Source organism: Balaenoptera physalus (assembly GCF_965194825.1).
Source record: "Balaenoptera physalus genome assembly, chromosome: 6".
NCBI lineage: Eukaryota > Metazoa > Chordata > Mammalia > Artiodactyla > Balaenopteridae > Balaenoptera > Balaenoptera physalus.
In genome coordinates this window covers 62,990,611-63,014,149 of record NC_138885.1, presented here as the reverse complement: position 1 = coordinate 63,014,149, position 23,539 = coordinate 62,990,611, and the positions used below count along the sequence as shown (strand labels likewise).

Sequence of the window (23,539 nt, the reverse complement as noted above, 5' to 3'; positions counted from 1 at the left end):
ATTTCAAAAGCACACGCTCTGGTCCCACCCTAGGCTTAGACCTATTGAACCAGAATGTCCAAGGACATGTCAGGCCTGAGCAAAATGTATATTGAGAAAGCTCCTTAGCTTTTAGTTTAGTCTCCTGGTTGAGAACTACTGATTTTAACAAAGTGAATGAAAATAGAGTTTGTTTTGGTCATTTTGCTCCATGCTTTGAGTCATTGGAGAGACTCAAGGGCAGTAGTTCTGAGTGTCATCTCTGTACTAGGAGAGTCAGTATTACCTGGGAACGTGTTAGAAATACAGATTCATGGGCCCACCCCAGATCTACCCGATCCGAATCTCTGGCAGGGGGACCCAGCACTCTCTGCATTAATAAGCCCTCCAGGTGATCCTGATGCAAGCTAAAGGTTAAGAATTTCATGTAAGTAAAAGCCCCCAACACAGGAGAAGACACTTCCAGAAACATTCCTTCTGGAACTCTTGGTTAACTCCTAGTCTGACTTAGCTGCAATTTGCTTCTGAGGTTCTCACAACCTCTTCCATTCAGCTTCCTAGATTCATCTGCATTAGTGTGCTTTCACTTGGCCTTCCTGCTTAGTTCTCTACTTGGGACATGAGAAAGTTGGGCAAACATCCATAGTTTTAAACATTTTGTGGCCTTTGGAAACAATTCATTTTTAGCCCAGGGATTTGACTCTAGAAATGATATATCAGAGTATTCCTTCCCCCCAAAGAACTTTGAATTAGCGTACATTATATTTTCCCAGTGGCATCCCAACACTTTCCTTGCCACATCTTAGTTTTGTATAAGGAACTAACCATGTTTTGTTTTGTTTTCACTCGATGAATCTTGAAAAACATCTTAAGCATGTATAACTTTCAAAGAAGAAGTCCTCAGGAAGTTGCTTCCCTCTAAAAGATACAGTGCCCATAGTTAGTAAAATTAAACTTTCGGAGGCAGAGACATATAGCCACATGAAAAAGTGACCAACACTGTTTTATAATGTTGCATTTGCCTTTCACAGCAAATAATTCTTGCAAAGTTCTATTAACGATATTTCCAAGAACCAGCTCTCAGAGCTGAATTTTTTCCCCCCAACCTCATTACAAGTCTCTCCTCTTGCTCCCTGTTTGTGGTACCAAGGCAGAAGGAAAATCAAACAGCCCAAGTCCTCCATGGGAAAGAGGAACATGTGTGTTGAGTTCACTGAATTCCTGGTACATGCATAGAGGACCGTTTCCCCTGTAGCAACTAAGGGACCTGGGTTCTACCTGTAGGTTCCTCACAGGGACACAAGCATTAGCCAGAGGTCTAATTCTGGATAATAAAGTGAGTCAGGGTTTGCTTAGGAAATATCAACTTTAAGTGCAATAGGTGAGGGAATTCAGGTAGGAAAGTCCATCATGGTGTAAAACTTTAATGAAAAGACTGTGTTCTAGAGGCTCAATGATAACTCCAGTCAGAGGGACAGACAGTGGCCTCTTGGCTCAGGTATGGTCCTGCTGGCCTCTCCAGCCTCCTGGCCACCATTGTCCCTCTCACTCCATGCTTCAGCCCAGAGACCTTTTATTCAGGTCCAGAAGCCTGCCTTCCTGACTCAGAATTTTTCCATGTGAAGCCTCTTCTGACCCCTCCTCCCCCAGATCTATACCATATCTCCACAGTTGATGCTTTCACAGCATGTTTCCTTTGTGGCTCTTACCACAGTTGTAGTTGAATGGTTAATTTGTAAAGTCTGTTATCCTGCTAGAATAAACGTCCCATGAGGATAAGGATTGTGTCTTTCTTTTTCGCAGTTGAATCTGATGCCCGGCACAGCGCCACGGTGTCAACTAGACACTCAAGAGCTATTTGTCGATTGGTTAATCGAACAAGCCAATGAAGGGATGAATCAAGCAAGCCTGGCGCTGGCACAGGAGTGTTTTTAGACACTGACCCTTATGTTTTGCTCTTAACCTGTACTTTTGCTTTTCCATCTTGTGTTTTAGTGAGCGTTCCCTGTGATTCACCACACCGTTTCCGGTGTGACAACAATCGCTGCATTTATCGTCACGAGCTGTGCAACCATGAGGATGACTGTGGAGATGGAAGTGATGAGAAAAAGGAGAACTGTAAGCCAAAGTCAAAAGGGAGAAGGGAAAGAGAAGGGCCCCCAATTGCTTGCAGTTTGCAAAATGTACCTCAGGGATTGCAGTTCGTTCTGTAGAGGCTTGAGCTGCACCCATGAGTGCAGATCTCCGTGGACATTATTGTTTGCAAGACCCTATAAACACGCATCACTCAGATGCAACCCTTCCCTGCTTCTTCCTATTTCGTTTGAACCAGATGTTGGCAAGTTCCTTAAGAAAGTGAGAACAAATACTAAATAGTGGTTGAGTCACACTTCACAAACTAATGGTTTCTCTCTTTTCAAAGATGAGGTTTGGTCACTCTTCAGCCTAGAGTTTCTAATTGCCAATCTAGACATGGGAAATTCTCAATGCCCCACTGAAAAGATCATGTTAAGTAAGGCAGCTCTGGTGTTCACAGAGCTTATCTAATACCCTTCTTTAAAATGAAAATGCATTTCCCAGAAGAGAAAGATGATAGATTATTTTAAGAGATAAGTTTCAAACTGGCTGCATTTAATATTTTAGATATTGAAAAATCTGTGCTTTTCCATTTTGAGACTGTTTTAAATCTATCCATTGAAGGAGAGAGTTGATTAATTTTCTGGGCAATTTAATTTATCTAGAAAAAGTCAGTGAGGAAAATTATTCCTCCTGAGTCAAATTACTTTTTTTCCTAAAAGGATATTATCTGGGAAAATTTAGATAAATGCTTAACTTTTCTATTTTCTATTCCTTATATTGATGTGGTCTTAAAATGCTTACTGTCAGCTGCCATCCCAGATGGCCATCCCGGCGACTGGGTGTCAAGGGCTCTTTGATACTATTGCCATGTTCAAGTTTGTACCCTCCCTCTCCCTCACCTTTCTGGGGCAGAGATGAACCTGTGGTTATAAGATTGTTAATATGTTTGTTTGAAGCATAGCACAAAAGAATGAAAACCTAGAAATAAAACCTTTTTAAAAAATTGGGGCAGGTTTACCCCTTTCCCTCTTCTCTTTCCATTTCCCCTGTCAATCATGCCATTTTTCAATGGAGCCAGACATTTGTAGCATGTGGTCAAATCCCAGAGTGGGAAAAAAAGGGGTAGTAAGCTAAAATTCTTCTCAGGGAGCAGGATGTTAGAGGAATCACTGCTAGCCATCACAGTAGGCGAACTGCAACATTTCAATAGCTTAAAACAGCAGAGGACTAAAGTTTGATGAAGGTCAGGCAACTCCCTCCATCCTGTAATTATGCCATCTGGAACACATAGTCTTCAAGGTTGCTGAGGCAGGAGAAGAGAGAAATGGAGGAGACAGTTTCCTAACTTGCTGGGCCTGGAAATGACAGGTGTCACGCGTGCTCACGGTCCATTGGTTGGCCCTAGTCACGTGGTCCCAATCTAACTGCACGGGGGACTGGGAAATGCAGAGAAGTGCATGGCTATTTAGTGAACACCATTTGTTTCTACCACAATTTACCCTGGTGTCACTAAAATTCCCTGTGCATTTTTCTTTCCATGCATAGAACACTCTTAACCCCTCCTCCAGGGACATAACCCAGAGTCCCTCTCAGTAAATGAAATCCAGGAGCTCCAGGTGACAGGCACTAGTCGTGCCATCAATTCCAGATGTGTTTCCTCTTGGTCTGGAGACCCATAAACTAAGACACTAGTTTTATTTGTGTCTCCTGCCCCCAGTAGATAGTGGTAGAACAGGGGGAGCATAATGGAAATAAACATCCTCATTGGGAAAGAAAGAATGAGAGACTCATTGCCATCCCTGTTCTGTAGCAATTCTGGGATGCCACTGGGCTATGGTGGCACATGTTGGCCCAGGACCATCCTGATTTACGTCTGTTGCCCTAGTGGAATTGTTAATAGAGCTCCTTTCCCTCTCACAAGTGTATCGACTTGGAGAGTAAATTGTATGTTTACCCTGTGCAGACATTGTGAAGGCCCTTATATAGTGGGGAGTGGAGGAGATTCATTGATGAGGTCAAGACTCTGCCCTCAGAGGAGCACCTACGCCCATTTTTCCTCATTGTCTCTGCCTCCGCCCTTTGGGAGTGGTTGCTTGTCTATATCCCTCTTCAAATGAAGAGGGAACAAGGGAGTATGCCCTCCTTAGGGGCGGTACAGCTTTCCCAGCCACTCCCTGTTTGTAGAAGGTTGGGGGCCCAAGAGTTTTGTCACCTTAGTCACAGTGTTTTGGTTTATTTGGTCATATGTTTCAGAAACCGAGCAGGCTTTTGATCTGCTTGCTTCCAGTTAGTTCTAAGTGTCAATAACCTTACTCAGTGTTTTTGTTTGTTTGTTTGGTTTGGTTTTGGGGTTTTTTTTTTGAGACACAGTTCTTGAATTTGTTGCATTTCTTTGCTTTGTTTCCCTTTGCTCCCTTTGTGTCAACTTTGTCAGTTATATTCAGGCCAGAAAAGTAGATGGGCTTTAATTCAACTAAGAGATTTGACTGGTCCTTTTTAAACTTCAGAGTCTTGTGTCATCGAAATGCAGTAGGTTCTCTGCAAACTGTAAATTTCTGGACTTTATTTTCTTTGATTTCTGCTTGTAAATCAACCAGTTCTTCCCCGAGCTTATCTCTTTCTTGCCAAACTCAGGTAATGGCAATCCGTGCACATTATTAACATTACATTTTCTAACCTCTTTGCACAGATTGACGAGTTCAGTAAACATGTGGTCTGCCTTCCAGTTTTTCCAAGGTGACAACTTTACAAATACTTTGCCACTGCGTAACACAGGTCTCCATCTTTCCCTCCTTTGGGATCACTGTCCTCGTTGCCTGCCTCCTGACTGACGCCAATGCCAAATATTTTAGGTTTTTGTTATGGAAGTGCCCTACTTCTATATCACTTAGGGTAATTAATACTAGCGACCGCAACCAACAAATCTCAAACTCTCAGTGGTGTGACGTAGCAAAGGCTTATTTCTCACTCACGTAAAGGCCAGCGCAGGTTGCACGCCCTTCTCCATCTTGACGTGAGGCCACCTGATACACATGGTCCCTGGGTTGCTGAGCAGGGAAGCACATAGGCTTTAATAGCTTCAGCTCAGGAGTGACACGTGTCACCTCCAACTCATAGTCCATTAGCCTGAACAAGACACATGGTCCCAACCTAACTGCAAGGGAGACGAGGAATTGTAGGGAAGCGCACGAGCTTATTTGTGGAAATACTGCCTCTGCCACAGAAGGAAGCGTCATGTTTCACAGAAGAAAAGGTTTTGACTTTACCTTATTCTTAAATATTAGGTGCAGAACCGACTCCTAGACCTTGTGCAGAAGATGAATTTAAGTGTAGCAATGGACGTTGCATTTCACAGCACCTTGTATGTGATGATGTCAATGACTGTGGTGACCATTTTGATGAGATGGGATGCAGTAAGTAAATACTTATTTTTATACTTCATTGTAGTAACTCAAGTTAACCTACTGGAAGCATGCAATAACATAAAGTAGACGATAACCACGTTTCTCTTTAATTTACACATTGTGTTCTGAACTGCAGTCAAGCCCATAGCTACCTGTTATTGAACACTTATTCTATACCAGACATCGTGCCAAACAGTACATGGATTATCTCATTTCATCCCTGTAACAATCCTGTGAGTTAGGTATTGTCTGTCTCTCTGTCTCTCTCTTTTAAACAAGTGAGGAAACCAGCTTACAGGTTAAATAAATTGGCTATGTCTTCCTGTCATTAAGAAACTGAGTCAGGATTTGAACTCTGATCTGTTTAACTGCAGGGCATAGCCTCTTCCCAGTTCATTAGGTGCCTCTCAGCACCTTAAAGCTATTAATTTTGTTTCTTAGTTTGTACATTTTCTCATCTTAAGCCAAATGCAGTATCTTTGGCACATAGGGGAAGAGTGGTTGGTAAGAATGGAAATGTCACAGGGGACCTTGGAAGGACCACTTATTTTTAAGAGAGGATTTTGTGTAGGGAAAGGATGGTGTATGCAATCAAGGGATGATTCTAGCTTAATATTGTGATGGAAATCTTGGAAGGGCATGCTAATAATTCGCACTTTGGTAGTCCTTTATAGCGTTTATGAAATGCTTTCACGTACATTCTCTAATTTGTCACTCAAGATAGCTCCAGGGGATTACTGCTATTATGTCTAACTATATAATAAAGCTCAGAGAGCTTAAGTAACTTGCTTGAGGTCACACAGAGTGGCAGAGGCAGAATTTGAACAGTCCTGGGACTCCAGGCTGGAAGAGCTGGCTTCTAGCTCCTCTGCAACTAGCTGTGCCACTTTGAGTGCATACTGACTTCGTCAGGCCTCGATTTCTTCTTAGGAAAAAGGAGGGAGTTCTTCAAACCCTACAAGTCTGGACTTAGTCACTTTCGTTAGCTCCACATGCTTTCAATTTTGTGGGCTTTAATCGTCTTTTTCTGAGACGCCCCAAAGATTTCCTGGCAAATTTTCTCCTGTGTGGGTTACAAAGGAAGATGAAGAATCAGCTGTATTGAGTTGATTTGCCATTTGTTTCACACACGTTCTCAGTGGGGCCTGGAGTTTTGGGCATAATAATGTGACTTGATTAAATATTTAAAAAGCATAAACATGATGGAATTTGTAAAACCCAAAGGTAGATTTGGGTTCTGCTGCCTAGAGACTGATATGTGAATGGTTCCAGGACTTTGGAATATTTCCAAGTTAGGCTTAGGTCAAACATTGGTTTCTCTTTTAGTTACCTGTGCCAGTTAAAAGCCTGAAAATTAACCGCAGTACTTTTAATTCAAATGACATTTAATTAAAAGCAGGGTTTATTTAAAGGAAATAGGTATCACAGGCATTAATATGGTATGGAAGCAGCATTTCTTTGCAGATATTAAGCGGACCTGTGATATGGAATTCAGTCTTTCTGCAGTGGGCTAATTTGACTAAGACATAGAATTCTTATTTAAAACACCAGTTCTTGGATGCTGCTAATCCACTTGCTTTCCTTTTCTTTTCCTTTCTCCTCCTCTTCCTCCTCCTTTTCTTTTAAACAGGATCACTGAAGTGTTTTGGACATATGTTTTCTTTTTCAAAAATATTTAAAAATCATGAAAGGAAAGACATTAACATTTTTCTCATACCATTGAGGGATAAAGAAAAGAAGTTAACCTCAGGTTGCAAATATTATTTATGTGATTACAGAGATAGATTGACCTGCTATTTCTCTGTCTGGTAGTTCTTATTCCTTCTTCATAAAATGGAAAATAGAGTGTCTACTTCCTAAATAGAGTATCATATATCTGGGTTGGGGGAGATCTCTTGTATTATGAATTAAAATGGTGATTGTTTTCAAATGAAAAAAGTTACAGGAAGGTCTTTACATTTGAGGATGAATCTCTTAATGTTATAGGGTTCTGCTCTTGTTAAGGACTCTTGCTTCACAAGAGTATAACTCATTCAAGGGAACACTTGGTCCAGAAATTTTTACCTCCTGGGATCCCTAATTACATTGTAGATTTTAGAGATGGGGAGGAAATCAGAGAGCCTCATGATATACTTGAGACTCAGAGATGTGATGTGACTGGCTCAAGGCTATTCATGTTGATAAAAATAAGGTCACATTTATTGAGCAATGTAGTGGAGACGTTACTTACCAACCTTACAGAAATTTAAAAGGTAATAGAGAAATACTATGAGAAACTTCATGCCAACGCATTAGACAACTTAGGTGAAAAGGATAAATTCTTAGACAAAAAATGCTAAAACTGCCTCAGGAAGAAATAGAAAATCTGAACAGACTTATTTAGCAATGTGTCATTGTTAAGAGCTCAGACTAGACCTTTATTATAAGGGTCTCACGTATAAAGCTTTTAAGTATGAAATCCAAGGGCAGCATTCCATTGAATGTCATTGTGCTTTATTTTGTGTTTTTGAAACTGAATGTTTTTAGTTTATTCAAACCACATATACTCACAGTCATTGTACTTAAGGCGGCGGTCCCCAACCTTTTGGCACCAGGGACCAGTTTCGTGGAAGACAATTTTTCCACGGATGGGAGCTGGGGGTGGGGTGATGGTTCAGGAGGTAATGCGAGCGATGGGGAGCGATGGGGAGCGGCAGAGGAAGCTTCCCTCGCTCACCCGCCGCTCACCTCCTGCTGTGCGTCTTGGTTCCTAACAGGCTGCGGACCCGTAGTGGTCTGCGGCCTAAGGGTGGGGGACCCCTGCCTTAAGGGACCCTGAGAAGTGGCTAAGTTCACTTCATTGCCTACTATAGAAGACAATTAGATATAAATCTATTTTTATTTAAAAGAATTGAGTCAGGAGATACCTGTATCAGTGTCTTTTATTTATACGTGTGTGTATATAGATACATGTATACACACATTTGAGATGTATCTATTTATATATAAACATGATTATATAATATTAAGATAGCGGAGCAGGTGGTTACAGTTGTAAAGAGTCCCTGCCTGTGATTCTGTCCAGAACTGGATGCTCTGAGGGTGAGCCTGGCAGGGCTGAGTATAATCGGAAAATTGCCTCAAGGATCTAACATTACATGTATTTGTACAAATGGTATTCAAGCCATTACCAGATAGCCCTGTACAGAGGTCTCTGATGCTCTGCAAAGCTTATGGAAAGGGGTCATCTCAAGATGTTCTATAATTGGCTATCTGTAGGTGTTCTTCTGATATACGACTTGACTGTTCATTTGTGGCTGACGTGCTTTGTACTGTTCATTTGTAATGCTGGGATTTTGTTTTTCAGATACAGGAAAAGAAAGGTCATGTGCTGAAAATCTATGTGAACACAACTGTACCCAATTAAGTGAAGGAGGATTCATCTGCTCCTGTAGACCTGGGTTCAAAGCCAATAGTTTCGACAGAAACTCCTGTGAAGGTAGAGTATATTTCCTCCAATTCCTATTAGGGAGAACCTTGTACTTTTTAGATTCTCCATTCATTCCCTTTTACTAAACATGGTTTAATTCCCTTCCTGGGGCTAAGCTCATGGTCCTAGCTCATGAGCTAGGACCATGACTCAAGGATGCCAGTTGCTTTTTCCCCAGGCTATCTTACTGGTACCTTGCAGAGCATTGGGCCATAGCTCATCTTCAGTAATGTCTGTGAAATTGAGATGATTAATGAAGACCTGAGTGATGATGGCCACTTACTGTACCAGTGTCTGCAAATTTTCTTTTTTTCTTTTTAACATCTTTATTGGAGTATAATTGCTTTACAATGTTGTGTTAGTTTCTGCTATATAGCAAAGTGAATCAGCTGTACAACACAAGCCTTACTTTCTTCAAACAACACATATCTATTACATACCTCCTTACGTCAGACGGAAATGAGTTCCCAGGTGTGGAGTCCTAAGGGAGCTTATCAAGAATGGCAAATATCAAGTATGATTTTAGGTGTATTTGATCATTTGAATTTACTGTTCCTATCTCATGATGTGCCATACTCAGATGATTAGAATAGTTCTTTTAAGGGCTGAAGCTTAAGAACTCAATTGAAAAAACCAATCAATGACTTCCCTTTCTGAAGCCAATTAGCAGGAGGGAAGTGGTACCAAACATCAACAGCACAACAGCTGCTTCCCCAAAGGGAAAATCTTGTTCTGCTGTTGTACAGAGTCAGACTGCTTCCATTTAAATCTGGTCTTTGGGACTTTGGGTTCAGTAATAGTCCCTACCTCAGAGAGTCTTGTTGGAAGATTAAATGAGGAAAAAACATGAAAAGCACGTGAAACAGTGTCTGAAACTTGGTCAGTGTTCCACAAACATTGGCATCATTGCTTATGTTCATCTGCACTCTTCTCATCCTTATTGCTTGTGAATATGGATTTAAACAGAAGCAGGGTCTCTAAGGAATGGATGGGAGCAGATGTTGCCCACTTGGTTTTATTTTGCCTACAGACATCAACGAATGTGAGCAATTTGGGGTTTGTCCCCAGAATTGCCTTAACACCAAAGGAAGTTACGAGTGTTCCTGCGCTGAAGGGTTCAGGTCCGTGAGTGACAGCCACGGAGGACGGTGTGCAGCTGACGGTAGGATGGTTGACCTGGGGATTAACTGATGTACTCAGCAATGCTGATGAGTACAGTATACTAGGAAATAAACTTTAGAGTCTTATTTTGTAAATTCACCAGCTACTTCACTTCCAACACCCATCCACCCTCTTCTCCTCTCTCCTCCCCTGCCAAATTAAAACACTAACTACAACCCCCCAACAAATACATAAGAGTTCAAACAAGAGTCAGGGGTTACGTATTATTTTGGATTTAGCCTCTGGTCCACCTGGATACAAACTTCAAAAAGTGGACAAGATGTCACTCTCCAGAGGATTCAAACAACAAATGCTTCCCTGTAGGATGGTGGTCACCAAAAGCTCCCAGTCCTCTGAGGTCAAGGTTTGAGGCCCAGTAATCCAAAGCGGGTCACAGAAAACATTCCATTCAATGGGTCACAGTCAGTTGGGGCAAATCAGGGACATTCTGTTGAGAAATGTTTCTTTATTGTTCATGGACTACAGATCACAGACAGAAAGCATCTGGCTTATTTGCGACTTCAATCATTAGCTCTACATTTTAGGTTGATGCCAATATTTGAGAATCAGGCCTGAGTGAAAGCAGTAATAAATACTAGATAGAAATGACAATAAAAGTCAGAAGTATCATAGTCCAGATTTCCAGAGGTCTGATCTAAATCAGCGTATCTCAGTTAAGGGGTCTTTATGATCTTATAGATTTGAATTTAAAGTTTGTAAATGAGTTTAAGGACTTGATAAGAAAATAGCATTTTTATTTTGCAGATGAAGGGTAAAATGGCTGTTCACTTTCTTCATACAAATTGGGCTTTTAAAGCATACATTTGACTAGCATACTTAAATATTTTACCCTCCAAGCATTTTTGACACTGAAGGAAAACTAGGGTAAAGGCATTTGAACAGTTGGTGTGGTAATTAAGCGGCAAATTAGAAAATGTTTAACTCTTAACTAACGAGATGACTGAAATAAATTAGAATATGTATATAAAACATTATGTCAAGATAAAGGAAATATATAAAATGAACTTTCAAAAGTTGCTTGTTAGATTTGATTGACATTATGCAAGTAAACTAAATTTTAAAAATTCTAGGCAATGCATCTTGGAATGAGTCACCATTTACATAGCTGCTTTAAGTAAAAAAAAATTTTTTTTAAACCAAGAACAAGCTGTTTTTTGTCATTAGCTAGAAGCTAAATTGGGTCACAGAGCTGATTGCCTGCTAAAAGAATCATTAAAATCTGTCAGTAAAGAATGGGAAATGAGGACTTCCGGGTAAACTTTTAGTATGACTCCACATATTGTATTTCTTCTGTGAGACTGAATGTCTACAATCTTGTCTGTTTTACTGTCAGTGAAAAACAAATCAGTGAAAAAGAAGTGGCTATCCAGGGGTCTCAGTCTTGGCTTAGCTTTAAACTGTTGCCCAAAGATAAAGAACTGATAATATCCCTAACAGAAATGTTAGCTTTCTACCTGAAACGGAGACAAGGATGTCGACAGTCACAGATTTTGCAACCCAGTTGATGGTCCGCTCTATTCACTAACAGAGATCAATTTTTAGAAAAATTCGTTTTTGTTTTGTTTTGTTTTGTTTTTTAAGGGCAGGGAGGATATCTGCTGTTTTATATCCTACTGTTATAAACACAAGTTCAGGTAGCATTCAAACAGATTAATCAGCCCTTCATTTGTTTACAGGTAACCCTCCTTTGCTGCTACTGCCCGAAAACGTGCGAATTCGAAAATACAATCTCTCATCTGAGAAGTTCTCAGAGTACCTTGAAGACCAGGAACGCATTCAGGCTATGGATTACGATTGGGATCCAGAGGGCACAGGCCTCAGTGAGTATGAACTGTGGCCTCGGTCACTGATAGCAGTTGAATACATTGAATTATAAAGCGTTGAACTTTGGGGAATTTATTTCTAATGAGTGAATGTTGTTGCCTGAGTGGAAGGGGATGCTCCTCCCGCCCAGCGTGCTCCAGACAATTTAGCTGTGGCCGTGCGTCCCAGCCAGTGTTTCCCACCTTCTCGCTGAACCTTCTCCCATTTCTGGGGACTGTCCTTTCAGGATCACCTCATGTCCCTTGGTTTACTATCTCCTTGTCTTTGCCCTTGCCGAGACCGTTCTTCCCCATCGTTGTACGCTTGGAAAATTTCTACTCAAAGACCCAGTTCAAAGTCACCTCCCTCTGATGTCTTTGATAATCCCTCCTGGCACAGTTCTGTGAGCCTGTAGCATTTTATACACGCTTCTACTAAAGCACATGTTACGTTGAGTTATAGCTAATTGTCCACGTATTTCTCTCCCTACGTCTTAACTGTGTGCTCTTTGGAGACAGAGATTGAATCGAATTCATCTCTGCATGCCTGGCATCTGACCCAGCATCTAGTACAGTGTGTGTGGTGGTGCTCAATGAAGGAAAAATGAGTGATGTTTACTGTGGAGTCTCTCATGGCTCTGTATGGCGTGTGGGAGACGGTAGTGGGGCAGGAAAACTTGTGCTCTATGCCTGTCTCCCTCATCTACTAGCTTTATGACCTTAAATAATTGTAACAATTCTCTGGATCTCCATTTCTTATCTGTAAAATAAAAGCAGTAATCTTGTTCGGCCTGCCTCCCTCTGAGAGTTGTTTTGAAAACCAAGTGAGATGACAGATATGAAAATGCTTTGCAAACAAACTATGTAAGATTTATTGCTGTTGTGTTTTCACATTTCATTATACAATACAGTGAACTTTTCAAGAATGGTTCAGGGACTTCCCTGGCGGTCCAGTGGTTAAGACTTCACTTTCCATTGGAGGGGGTGTGGGTTTGATCCCTGGTCAGGGAGCTAAGATCCCACATGCCTCGCGGCCAAAAAACCAAAACGTAAAACAGAAGCAGTATCATAATAAATTCAGTAAAGACTTTAAAAATGGCCCACATCAAAAAAAGTCTTAAAAAATAAAAAAAAGAATGGTTCATACCTAGGAAAGTATGTGCCTTGAAAGTCATAGTCTTCCTATTTTTTTTTTTAAACATCTTTATTGGAGTATAATTGCTTTACAATGTTTTGTTAGTTTCTGCTGTATAGCAGTGAATCAGCTATATGTATACATATATCCCCATATCCCCTCCCTCTTGCGTCTCCTTCTTCCTATGACTTTTAAAATGCCTGCTGTCCAATATCCTTTATCTATACATAAAATAAGACTTCTCATCTACACAGCTCCTTTATTGCTAGTATGGACTCAAACTCTTAACGATTTGCCCCTGGTTTATCTGTATGTTCTGTTTTGGAAACTAGAATGTGATCCTAATGGGGGTAAATAGGCTGAAATATATTTTAATGCATTACCTTCAAATAGAGAGGACTAAGTATCAATAAGTTATCAATTGAAGCATTTGTAGCTAATAGCTCAAGTATGATAGATTTTGAGGTTTGACCATACTGGTTGAATTGAATTATTAGTATTATAGGAACACCGAAGAGGTAGAAGTGTCAATGAATGAACAGTACTTCACCTGATTAGACCCAGTTCTTCCCTTACCTGGTGTTCCTAACAGGAAACTGACCTGTGTGTCTTGCCTCCGCAGGTGTTGTATATTACACCGTGCTAGGGCACGGCTCTAATTTTGGTGCTATCAAACGTGCCTACATCCCCAACTTTGAATCTGGCAACAATAATCCCGTGAAGGAAGTTAACCTGGATCTGAAATACATAGTGCAGCCAGATGGATTAGCAGTGGACTGGGTTGGAAGGTAAGTTTAGCTTCATTCTCCTCTTGCCTATTCTATTTTCCTGGCCAGAGCTCCCCTCTGCTCACCATGGTGCATGAGTTAAACTGGCCCCGATTATGGGCACACTCAGCCTCAGGGGCAGCTGGGTGATGCCTGGGCTTCCTGTAGCCTCAGCAACTACCTCTGCTTCCCCATTGTGTCATATAAACATCATCACTTCCTATATTCTATGTGTGCCATGAAAATTTTGGGAAAGCCCCAAGGTCAAGATTTTATATTTTATCTAGGAGAGCATTCTTGCCAACAGAGTTCTGGATTCCAAAATGAACTTTCATTATGGCAGCGCTGTTCATTTTGTGAAGAAATGGGACAGCCTTACATTCTACCAGCAAAGCAGTTGAGATGAAACATGTTCCTTTATGGTATTATTTTGAGGAGGAACAATCCACATGTTGTGTTTTTGGGAGGCTATGTTGTCTGAACAGATTGGAAACTTGACTTCCCTGTTTAATCTTTGGGTTTGAGTTAATAGAGCTGTTAGCTTCGATCTGCTCTTCTACACCTTCTAGAACTGCAGGGACCAGAGCCAGACATTTTGGACGATACCTAAATAAGAACCTTGAGTAGGTTTGTCATCAGATACATGCATGGGAGGCAAACTGATGTGGAAGAATTAATAAGCTCCTTCTTCAAGGAAGAGCCTTGGGTTGGAATGACGTTTGTGGGAAAGTGATTACATTACAATCAGAATTCAACCATTTGTAGAACCTCTTATGTCCTTGAAATGAACTAATAAAGGAAAATGTTTGCTGCACTCTGGGAGAACAGAGAATCCTTTGTAGTATTAATTAATTTTCACCTTGTCACTCACTTGTCTGGTGGTCTTGGAAGACTTGAGCATCTCTGCAGAAGTTAAGTAGGTCCCACTGTGTCTGCAGCATAACAGGAGACTCATTTCAGCAACTTCTGTCAGGAAACAAGACCTCAGAGAGTCATGAACTGGAAACTCTAGACTTTAGCACTTCCTTCTTCAAACCAACCAGGCAATGGCAGATCTGTCTTCTTCTTTTTTTTTGTATTAATTAATTAATTAATTTATTTATTTATTTATTTATGGCTGTGTTGGCTCTTTGTTGCTGCGAGCGGGCTTTCTCTAGTTGCAGCGAGCGGGGGCTACTCTTCGTTGGCAGTGCACGGGCTTCTCATTGCAGTCACTTCTCTTGTTGTGGAACAGGGGCTGTAGGCGTGTGAGCTTCAGTAGTTGTGGCTCACGGGCTTCAGTAGTTGTGGCTCACAGACTCTAGAGCACAGGCTCAGTAGTTGTGGCACATGGGCTTAGTTGCTCCGTGGCATGTGGGATCTTCCCACACCAGGGCTCGAACCTGTGTCCCCTGCATTGGCAGGTGGATTCTTAACCACTGCGCCACCAGAGAAGTCCCAAGATCTGTCTTCTTGTTTGAAGTTTTACCTCTTTCTCAGCCTTAATGAATGAGTAAATTTAAGCAACTGCTGGAACTCTTTCTGCTTGTAAGAGACTGAGACCTGAAGCCTTAGGGATGGAATAAGGGCAGGATGGCTTTGCTGAGTTTGTTATTTTGAATGGCTATTTCCACTCATCCTTGGAGCTGATGCCAGATTCCTAGTGATTCCAGTGGGCTCTTGGCTGAGGAGGAAGCCAACTCACAGGCAGTCAGAATGAAAGACCAACAGTGCCTCACAACTCCTAGAAGCAATTGCCTCATAATAATGCCAGATGTGAGGTTCATCATCATTACCAATCCTGGCTGACACAGCTGCTTTGGCCGAATATCCCCTTCATCCGACACCCCATCACTTGTAACTTTCTACAGATGTCCCCTTGGCTGAAGAGATTGGGGCATTCCTGAGAGAGGGAGGCTGTGCTCTCATCACTGGTGTCTGAGTAGCTGTCTTGTTGGCCAGAACTTCCAAACTAAATGCTCTCATCTTCACACCTCTTCCCCAGAAGTCCAGTCTAGACTTTTCAATTGTTTAACTTTGTCTCTCTAAATTCAGGCATATTTACTGGTCAGATGCCAGGAGTCAACGGATCGAGGTGGCTGAACTTGATGGAAGGTACAGAAAGTGGCTGATTTCCGCTCAACTGGATCAACCAGCTGCAATAGTTGTGAATCCCAAACTAGGGTAAGTACTTGAAGGAGTCCTTAATGTTCTAGATATTTTCCACTGGATTCTCAAAAAAATTATATCTTCAATTATTTTTTCCTAATTGTACTGAAATTTGTCCTTGGACTTTTTTGAGTGGCACCTATGACTATTTTCAAGAATTATAATATGCCCTAAAGATCACTTAGGACAAAACAAGCTTCAGAAGATAGACACTGTGTCAGGGGAAGGCCTCTGGCCACAATTTTTCCACAGCCCAGTTTGTCTAAAACCCACACGTCTAAAACCCACACATTTCTCAACAGAATTTAAGGACTGAGCAACACCTGATGATTGGTTTAGACTAGACATTGCAAAGTGGTGGCTGATGGGCTAAATATGGCCCATACACTTATTGGACTTGAACTTCACAGAGCTTTAAGTTTTTTGTTTTTGTTTTTGTAAACTTAGTAGATAACATTTAAATTAAAAATAAATATTTGTATTTTTGGCTTGAAAAATCAGAAGAACTGGTAAAGTTAGGTAGGTATGCTTTCCTTGTTGCGGTATTGCCTAGAACTCTTAGACAGGGCTTTGCTTGATGCGGTGTTTGCCCATCACTCTACATTCATAACTGCCCTGTTCCACCCATTTATCTTGCCTGCCTGATCCTTTCTAGGTGTTTAAAGGGTACAGTCCCTGGTCTACTCAGTTCTTCTACAATTAAGTATTAATTGCATGCAAAGTAATACCTTTTCAAAGAGTTAGAATGTAAGCTCCATGAGGGAAGGAATCTGTTTTGTTCTCTGATACGTTCCAAACACAGGATAGTGGCTTCTCACACAGCGGGCATTCAAGAAATATTTTTTGAAGAATGAACAGCTTTTGTGATTATATATTTTAAAAGGTCTGGATATATATCTTTGGACAGGGCTGGCCAGCTTCTATTGGGAAAGTGCAGTTCTCAGGAAGGATAGATCACAGATGCACAGGCTCCCCCCTTTCTCTCCCTGTCTTGTGTAAAGTATAAAAATAGCATCATTTAGCACCCAAGCCTCTTTGAAAACCAGTTGATTTCTCCACTAGATGAAATGCTGCCATGAGGAAACCTTCTGTTACAGGTTTATGTACTGGACTGACTGGGGCAAAGAACCTAAAATCGAGTCTGCTTGGATGGATGGGCAGCGTCGGAAAGTCCTGGTTCAGGAGGACCTCGGTTGGCCAACCGGCCTTTGTATAGATTATGTGAATGGTGACCGGATCTACTGGAGTGACCTCAAGGAGGACGTTATTGAAACCATCAAATATGATGGGACCGATAGGAGAATTGTTGCAATTGCAGGTTAGAAATTTCACTTAGAATTTCATATATTAAATAATTAATGTACTTCCAGTCTCTTTGCCCATTTTCGTAAGAAGGAACCCTAATCTTAGGAGATGCTTTTTATAGTTTCTTAGATACCACTCTGCCCAGCTCCCAGCTGCTGATTTAAATGCAAATGAATCTATTAGCAATTATTAAGTCCTTTTTGTCCTTTTTGTAGAATTAAAAAAACCTGCTGTCAGCAGCAGATGTTGAAATAACTGTTTCTTGTTAGGTTGCTCTGATAGAGATGGCCATCATGTGTTCCAATGGTAATCCGTGTCTAACCACTTCTAGGTACATCCGTTTTTAATGTGCTAGATTGCTTTTTATGCACAACTGGAAACATCTAGGAGAGAAGCATTTTGTTTTCTTATCTAGACTCTACAGAACTGCAACAATCCAGCACGTAACAGGTTTTTCTGATAAGTGGTGTCTTATGTTCACAGAAAAAAAAGATCTCTGCCATACAGATTGTTTTCTAAAAATAAAATAAAATCAGCAACTTGAAAGTGAGCGAGTCCCCTATAATTGGTGTCAGTCAGTAGGCACTGATCTATTTTAATTTCTGTCATCTTGATCTCCTGGTGCAGCACACTTTCATGGTCGTGTGTACAGAGAGTCTGCCTGAATGTTGCTGGAATTTTAAAGTGTTGCCTAAGAGATTGATCCAAGCAGTTTGACTTCTGACATAGAAGTGGGGCTCAGGTATCTTCTTTTCAGTAACCTTGTTTTCTTTTGCTTTTCCCCTGTGGGTGAACAGCAATGACCCCTTATAGTCTGGACATCTTCGAGAGCCAGTTATACTGGACATCTAAGGATAAGGGAGAAGTATGGATCCAAGATAAATTTGGGCGAGACGAGAAAGAGAAATTGCTGGTAGTGAACCCTTGGCTCACGCAAGTTCGAATCTTCCATCAATGGAGATATAATCAGTCAGGTAGTCACCAACCTTATTTCAAATTAATGGCTATTTTTTTTTGGAAAATGGTGGTGGATAATAATAGGCTGATCTCCCTGTGCCTGAAACATGTTTGTGTGTGTGTGTCTGCGTCTGTGTGTATTTTAACCGTTTTGACCAAAGAAGATAAAATTGGAGGTCAAATGAAATGATGCACACCACCAGCAGATATGGAGTAAAAATACTTCAGTCCTTGTTGCTGCTTGGAGTTGTGGGGTTGTACTCTTAGGCCACAGAATCCAGTAGGTGTCAGACCCCCTGCTAAATGTGCGTTGGGTTGACAAGTCACATAATAGGCTTCGTGGACATCAGAAGTCTTACCCACTCTAGCAATTGCAAGGCCAGGCTAGTCAAGTCATCCTGAGCTATGCGAGCCTTAGCTTAAAGCTTAAAGGATGCGTTTCTGCATCCTCCCTTCTTTCTCATTTTCTGAGTTCTGGGTCCTGCTTCCTCAGGTTACCTGTGTTCTAATTCATCCTTCATCATTGTGTGGAGTAACGTGAAAGGGAAAGGACATTTTTTTTTCCCCGTGGGCACATTTTTATTCACTGATGTCTTTAATGATTTTTATTTCAGATATAGGTAATTATATATCAAAATATTCTGTCAAATCTTTTTTTTGGAAATATCTTCCTTTTTTTTAAATTAATTTTTATTGGAGTACGGTTGCTTTACAATGTTGTGCTAGCCTCCACTGCACAACAAATGAATCAGCCATACAGGTACAGATCTCCCCTCCCTTTTGGACTTCCTTCCCACTTAGGTTACCACAGTGCATCAGGTAGAGTTCCCTGTGCTATACAGTATGTTCCCATCAGTTGTCTATTTTATAGAGTATCAATAATGTATAGTGGGGAAAGGACATTTTTGAAGTGAGGAAAGGAAATAGACTTTTATTAAGTTCTATATGTCAGATTCTGTCTTCAGGATTAACCCAGACATCTGCTCCTTCAATTAATCTTCTCCCAAACTTATAAAGAGGTTTAATTCTCATCTCACAAATAAGGAAACTGACGATAGGAAAGATTTAGTAACTGGTGCGCCCAAGTCACACAACCAGCGGATAAGCTTTAAACCCAGAAATGGTTTTTAAACTCAATGCCATTCACCCCAAAGCTCAGCATCTTTCTGTTCTGGTCCAGCTATCAGTGTACCCAATTCCAGATTGCATTCTGTGGCTGTGTGGCCTTTGACAAGTCACCTCCCTTCTGATCCTTGCATGTGAAACAGATGTGGAGCCTGAGGTCCCCCTGAGTTCTCTGATACTCTGAGAGCCTGAATCAGTCTTGACAAATTGAAGTGCAGAACGGAGGCTCCCAGGAGATTACACTGGCGGCAAATGCCTTTTCTAGGGATTAGCCCCCTTGTGTTGCTGGTAGTGATTACCCTTCTCCAGACCTTCTCCAGAACATTCCAGATCCCACTGATACAATAGCTCTTGTGTCCTAAATGCTCCTGCAGCTCTTATGTTTGGCAGTTTCAAGGGCAGGAGGGGAGAGCCCAGGATACCTGCGGAGCCCCCTCCGGCCCCTGTACAGAGGACAGCCCAGGAGTCAGGCAGAGGAAAATCTGGAGACTTTCCCTGAAAAGCATCTCAGCCAGCTGATACTCTGAGCCTCCTTTGCAAAGTGTTGATTGATGAGTAGGCCAGAGACTCAGCCCAGCTGTGCCAGATTAGCATTTACTCTGGACCAATAGCTCTCCAAGTTTAGCACGTGTCAGAAACGTCTAGAGAGCTTGTTGAACACGCCTTGCTGGGTCCCACCTGAGGGGTTTCTGACTTAATATGCCTGAGGTGGCCTAAGAATTTGCATTTCTGACAAGTTCCCAGGGGATGCTGATGTTGCTGGGTCAGGAACAACATTGTGAGAATCCCTGCTCTACTCAAAGTGTGGGCCATGGACCAGGAGCACTGGTGCAATACGGGGGCTGGTTGGAAGCGCAGACTCTCAGGCCCCATCCCAGCCCTCTTGAATCCGATTCCCCAGGTTATTTGTACGACATTAAAATTTGAAAGCTGTGCTCTAGAGAGCTGAAGAAATGGTCATGGGACAGGTTTTGAGTGAGGCTTTTTACAGCCATGCCTCGTTCATGGTCACGTTTTTGCATGACAGAGAATCAGGATTATAGAATGTTAGTCTGAGAAGGAATTTAGAGACGACCTAATCCTTGGATAAATCATAATATATGCTAAGCTAGTGTTCAGAAGACTCTAGAATTACCTGAGGCGCTTTTAACGGTAATACTTGAGTTCCATCCCAGAGCGATTTAAATCTGGATTTCTGTGACAGGGCATCCATCATTGTGAATAGCTCCCAGGTGATTCTGATAATCATAGCTCTAAATTCCCTAATCTTGCAAATAATGAAACTGAAGCCCAGAAGAAAGTTCTCCGTGGAGAGCAGGGGTGGAAATCACATCCAATGTATGCTTTGGCTGGGCCACACTTTATGATCTATCCAAATTTGGGTGATGACAAGTCTTGATATAATAATGGGGTCTTACTGACCTTTTAGAAATATCTCAAATTGCTTAGTGCTGATTGGTTTTTGAGGTCATGCAGTGAACCAGACAGACACCTACCTTCCAAAGCTGCCAGAGCAACAGGGGAGATAAATGATGCCAGAAGAAAATGTGAGGGGTACAGAAGTGGGATGGAGGGCACGGGGCGGGGCTGTGCCACTTTGGTGGGGTGGCAGGGGAAGGTAGTGTAAATGAGGGTGAGTTGCCAGGTGGCACGTGGCTTAAAGGTGTTGGGATGTTGCCTGGGCTCTGATGTCACCTGGCCACAACTCAGTGGATGGGCATGTCCTTGGTTGGGGTATTCGTTCCCTCCTCAGAAACTAACCACTGTTCTCTTCTGCTTTCCAGTGCCCAACCGCTGTAAAAAGGTCTGCAGCCACCTTTGCCTTCTGAGACCTGAGGGATACACCTGTGCCTGTCCCCAAGGCTCCAAATTTATAGAAGGGAGCGTCACTGAGTGTGATGCAGGTAGGGACACTGCCTGGGCAGCCATGGGGGCCTGGGAGAGCTCCTTTGCCTTCGTTAGTAGGTTCCCTTACCCATGCTTCACCTTTTTCAGGAGCATGAAGAATCCCTGTTTACTGGTCTCTTGCAGAATAGAGTGGGGATGGCTAGAAAGAGGGATGGGAGATGTGGAAAATATGAACAGAGCTGAGTGGGACTTAAGGGGCCAAACAGATCTTGTGTTCCAATGATTTCTGAGAATTATTTGCCAAAATCTGCAGAGATTTAGATCCAGTGCCCCTAAATCGACTGTTGTGTTGCCTATAAAGACATTTTGAAGAGTGAGTTTTCTGTAAGGCCTCTTCCTCCTTTCTCCACCCCATACTGGATCCCAATCGCCCCAGAATCTATTCAGTCTTAACAAGAGCTCCTCAAGGTGGAGAGCCAGGCTCCTGAGGTGGGACGGGGGCGCTTATCCAGTACGGAGGGGAGGCCTAGAGGAGGTTCACTGGTTTTCCCACGTGCTCATTTCAAAGTTTGGACAACTGAAAAAGGGCCACGTTTTAAAATGTACCTTATGCTCTTGGGAGATGGAAGCTGGAAGTAAGTAAGTAAGCAGTGGTTTAATTCTCGTCCCAAATGCTATAGATGATCTATTCTTGGCAAGACCTTTCTTCAGTGACTCTTTTAAATTAAGGAGTTAATAAGCCATAGGGAGTAACTAGTTAGTGTCCCTAACTAGTATCCAGTGCTTGATAAGGGTGTTAGAAAATCATCCTGCTGTTCACTAGTGGCCCATTTTATGGCTCACATCCTTGGGCCCTTCCCCCTGCTTTAGCTGATGGGGAAATGAAGAGGCGTAACCATGTTCTGCCACCAGGGGGCGCAAGCGGTTAAACAAGGCCCCTCCTGTTGACTTCCCAACCAGGCTGAAAAGTTGGCAGGTTTAGAGCATGAACTCAGCAAGTAAAAACTACCCCCTCCCCTTCCCCTATCCCCACTCTTATCCTAATGCTACTGGGGAAATATTGGCAAGATTACAATCTTCAGCAAGGGCAATTTTGAAGGTCTTAAAAAATGAGGAGATCTCCAACCAGCTGTCCATTAAGCGTCTATTTATCTGTCTACGTGTCCATTTATTGATGAACGGATTGCTGACGCTTCGGAGCCTTTAGTGGAAGTTTCGGGGTGCGCCTAAGTTGAATTCTTGATTCCAACTGTATTCAAAGAGAAGAATTCTGAAAACTTCAAAAGAAAATGTCAATGTCCTAAGAGATTTCCTTTACCACAATGTCCTTTTTAACTATTAGTATATATTCTGGAGTCTAGTATCTCACCACTGTTTTGGGGGGGGGTTGTGGGAAATGCTATAAACTGCCTTTTTTTCCCCCTACCAAATGTATGTGACTCCCAAGACCTTATTGATAAAGAAATTCATCTGACTTAAGGGGAAGGTGACATTTAAAAGGGAGACTAATTAGCTGCCCCATCACATGGGCTCCCCACTCCAGCCCTGGGCTGAAGCAGGTTTGCATGGTAGGGGGTGTCTGCTGAGTGCGACTGACTAACACCTGCGTGGCTTTCCCTTTCTGCAGCGATCGAAAGTCCTATCATCATGCCCCATCCATGCAGGTGTATGAATGGAGGAAACTGCTATTTTGACGAGAATGACCTCCCCAAATGCAAGTAAGTCTGAATGCTGTAGGTCTTGCATCTTCTGGGGGGAATTTGAGACCTCAAAGTAGCCAGAAAAACAAGTACAAGAACCTTGCCAGTTCGCTAATTTTCACATCATAACCAGCTTGCCCTCCAATGGGGGAGTCCACAGAGAACTAAGGCAGTGCTTCTCAAAGTATAATGTGCGTTAGAATCACCTGGGGCTCTGGAAAAAATGCCCATCTCATTTACAGGGATGCTGCATTTCTGACAAGCTCCCAGGAGATGCCACAGAACTGTGGGCCATGCTTTGGAGAGCAAGGAGTTACAGGAGTGACAACCCCATTTTCCTACTCACCTCAGATTGCTAATTATAATTGGATTGTGGGAGAGCAGCTGTCAGCAGAGCTGTTACAGTGCTAGGCGCTCACGAGGAGCAGAGCCTGGGCTAAAGATTTGGAGAGCAGAGAATTATCAAGAAAGCTCTTAACGTGGAGCAAGATGATATTTAACGAAAGCATGTCAAAGGAAAGAACACAATGAAGGTTTCCAGTTTCAGTCTCCAAGGAGGAATTCCATAGATTAGAGAAGACACCAATAGGTTTATTTGTTGAGGCTGATTCTGTAGATGCCACAGGTATTCCCTCAAAA

At 42.1% G+C, this 23,539-nt stretch overlaps 1 protein-coding gene and 1 long non-coding RNA gene across 2 annotated transcripts in view; one reads left to right on the top strand and one right to left on the bottom strand.

Annotated features, from left to right (window-relative positions):
• The window catches only part of LOC309662605, a 111,546-nt gene that overhangs the window by 13,325 nt on the left and 74,682 nt on the right, over positions 1-23,539 (bottom strand). The window lies entirely within an intron of this gene.
• The window catches only part of LRP2 (LDL receptor related protein 2), a 199,779-nt gene that overhangs the window by 166,473 nt on the left and 9,767 nt on the right, over positions 1-23,539 (top strand). The window contains exons 62-72 of the mRNA XM_082465320.1: positions 1,975-2,097; positions 5,343-5,471; positions 8,809-8,940; positions 9,962-10,093; positions 11,790-11,933; positions 13,673-13,838; positions 15,852-15,980; positions 17,063-17,283; positions 18,068-18,244; positions 21,137-21,256; positions 22,828-22,918. Of these exons, the coding sequence (XP_082321446.1) occupies positions 1,975-2,097; positions 5,343-5,471; positions 8,809-8,940; positions 9,962-10,093; positions 11,790-11,933; positions 13,673-13,838; positions 15,852-15,980; positions 17,063-17,283; positions 18,068-18,244; positions 21,137-21,256; positions 22,828-22,918 (1,564 nt within the window). The remainder of the gene's footprint in view (positions 1-1,974; positions 2,098-5,342; positions 5,472-8,808; positions 8,941-9,961; positions 10,094-11,789; positions 11,934-13,672; positions 13,839-15,851; positions 15,981-17,062; positions 17,284-18,067; positions 18,245-21,136; positions 21,257-22,827; positions 22,919-23,539) is intronic.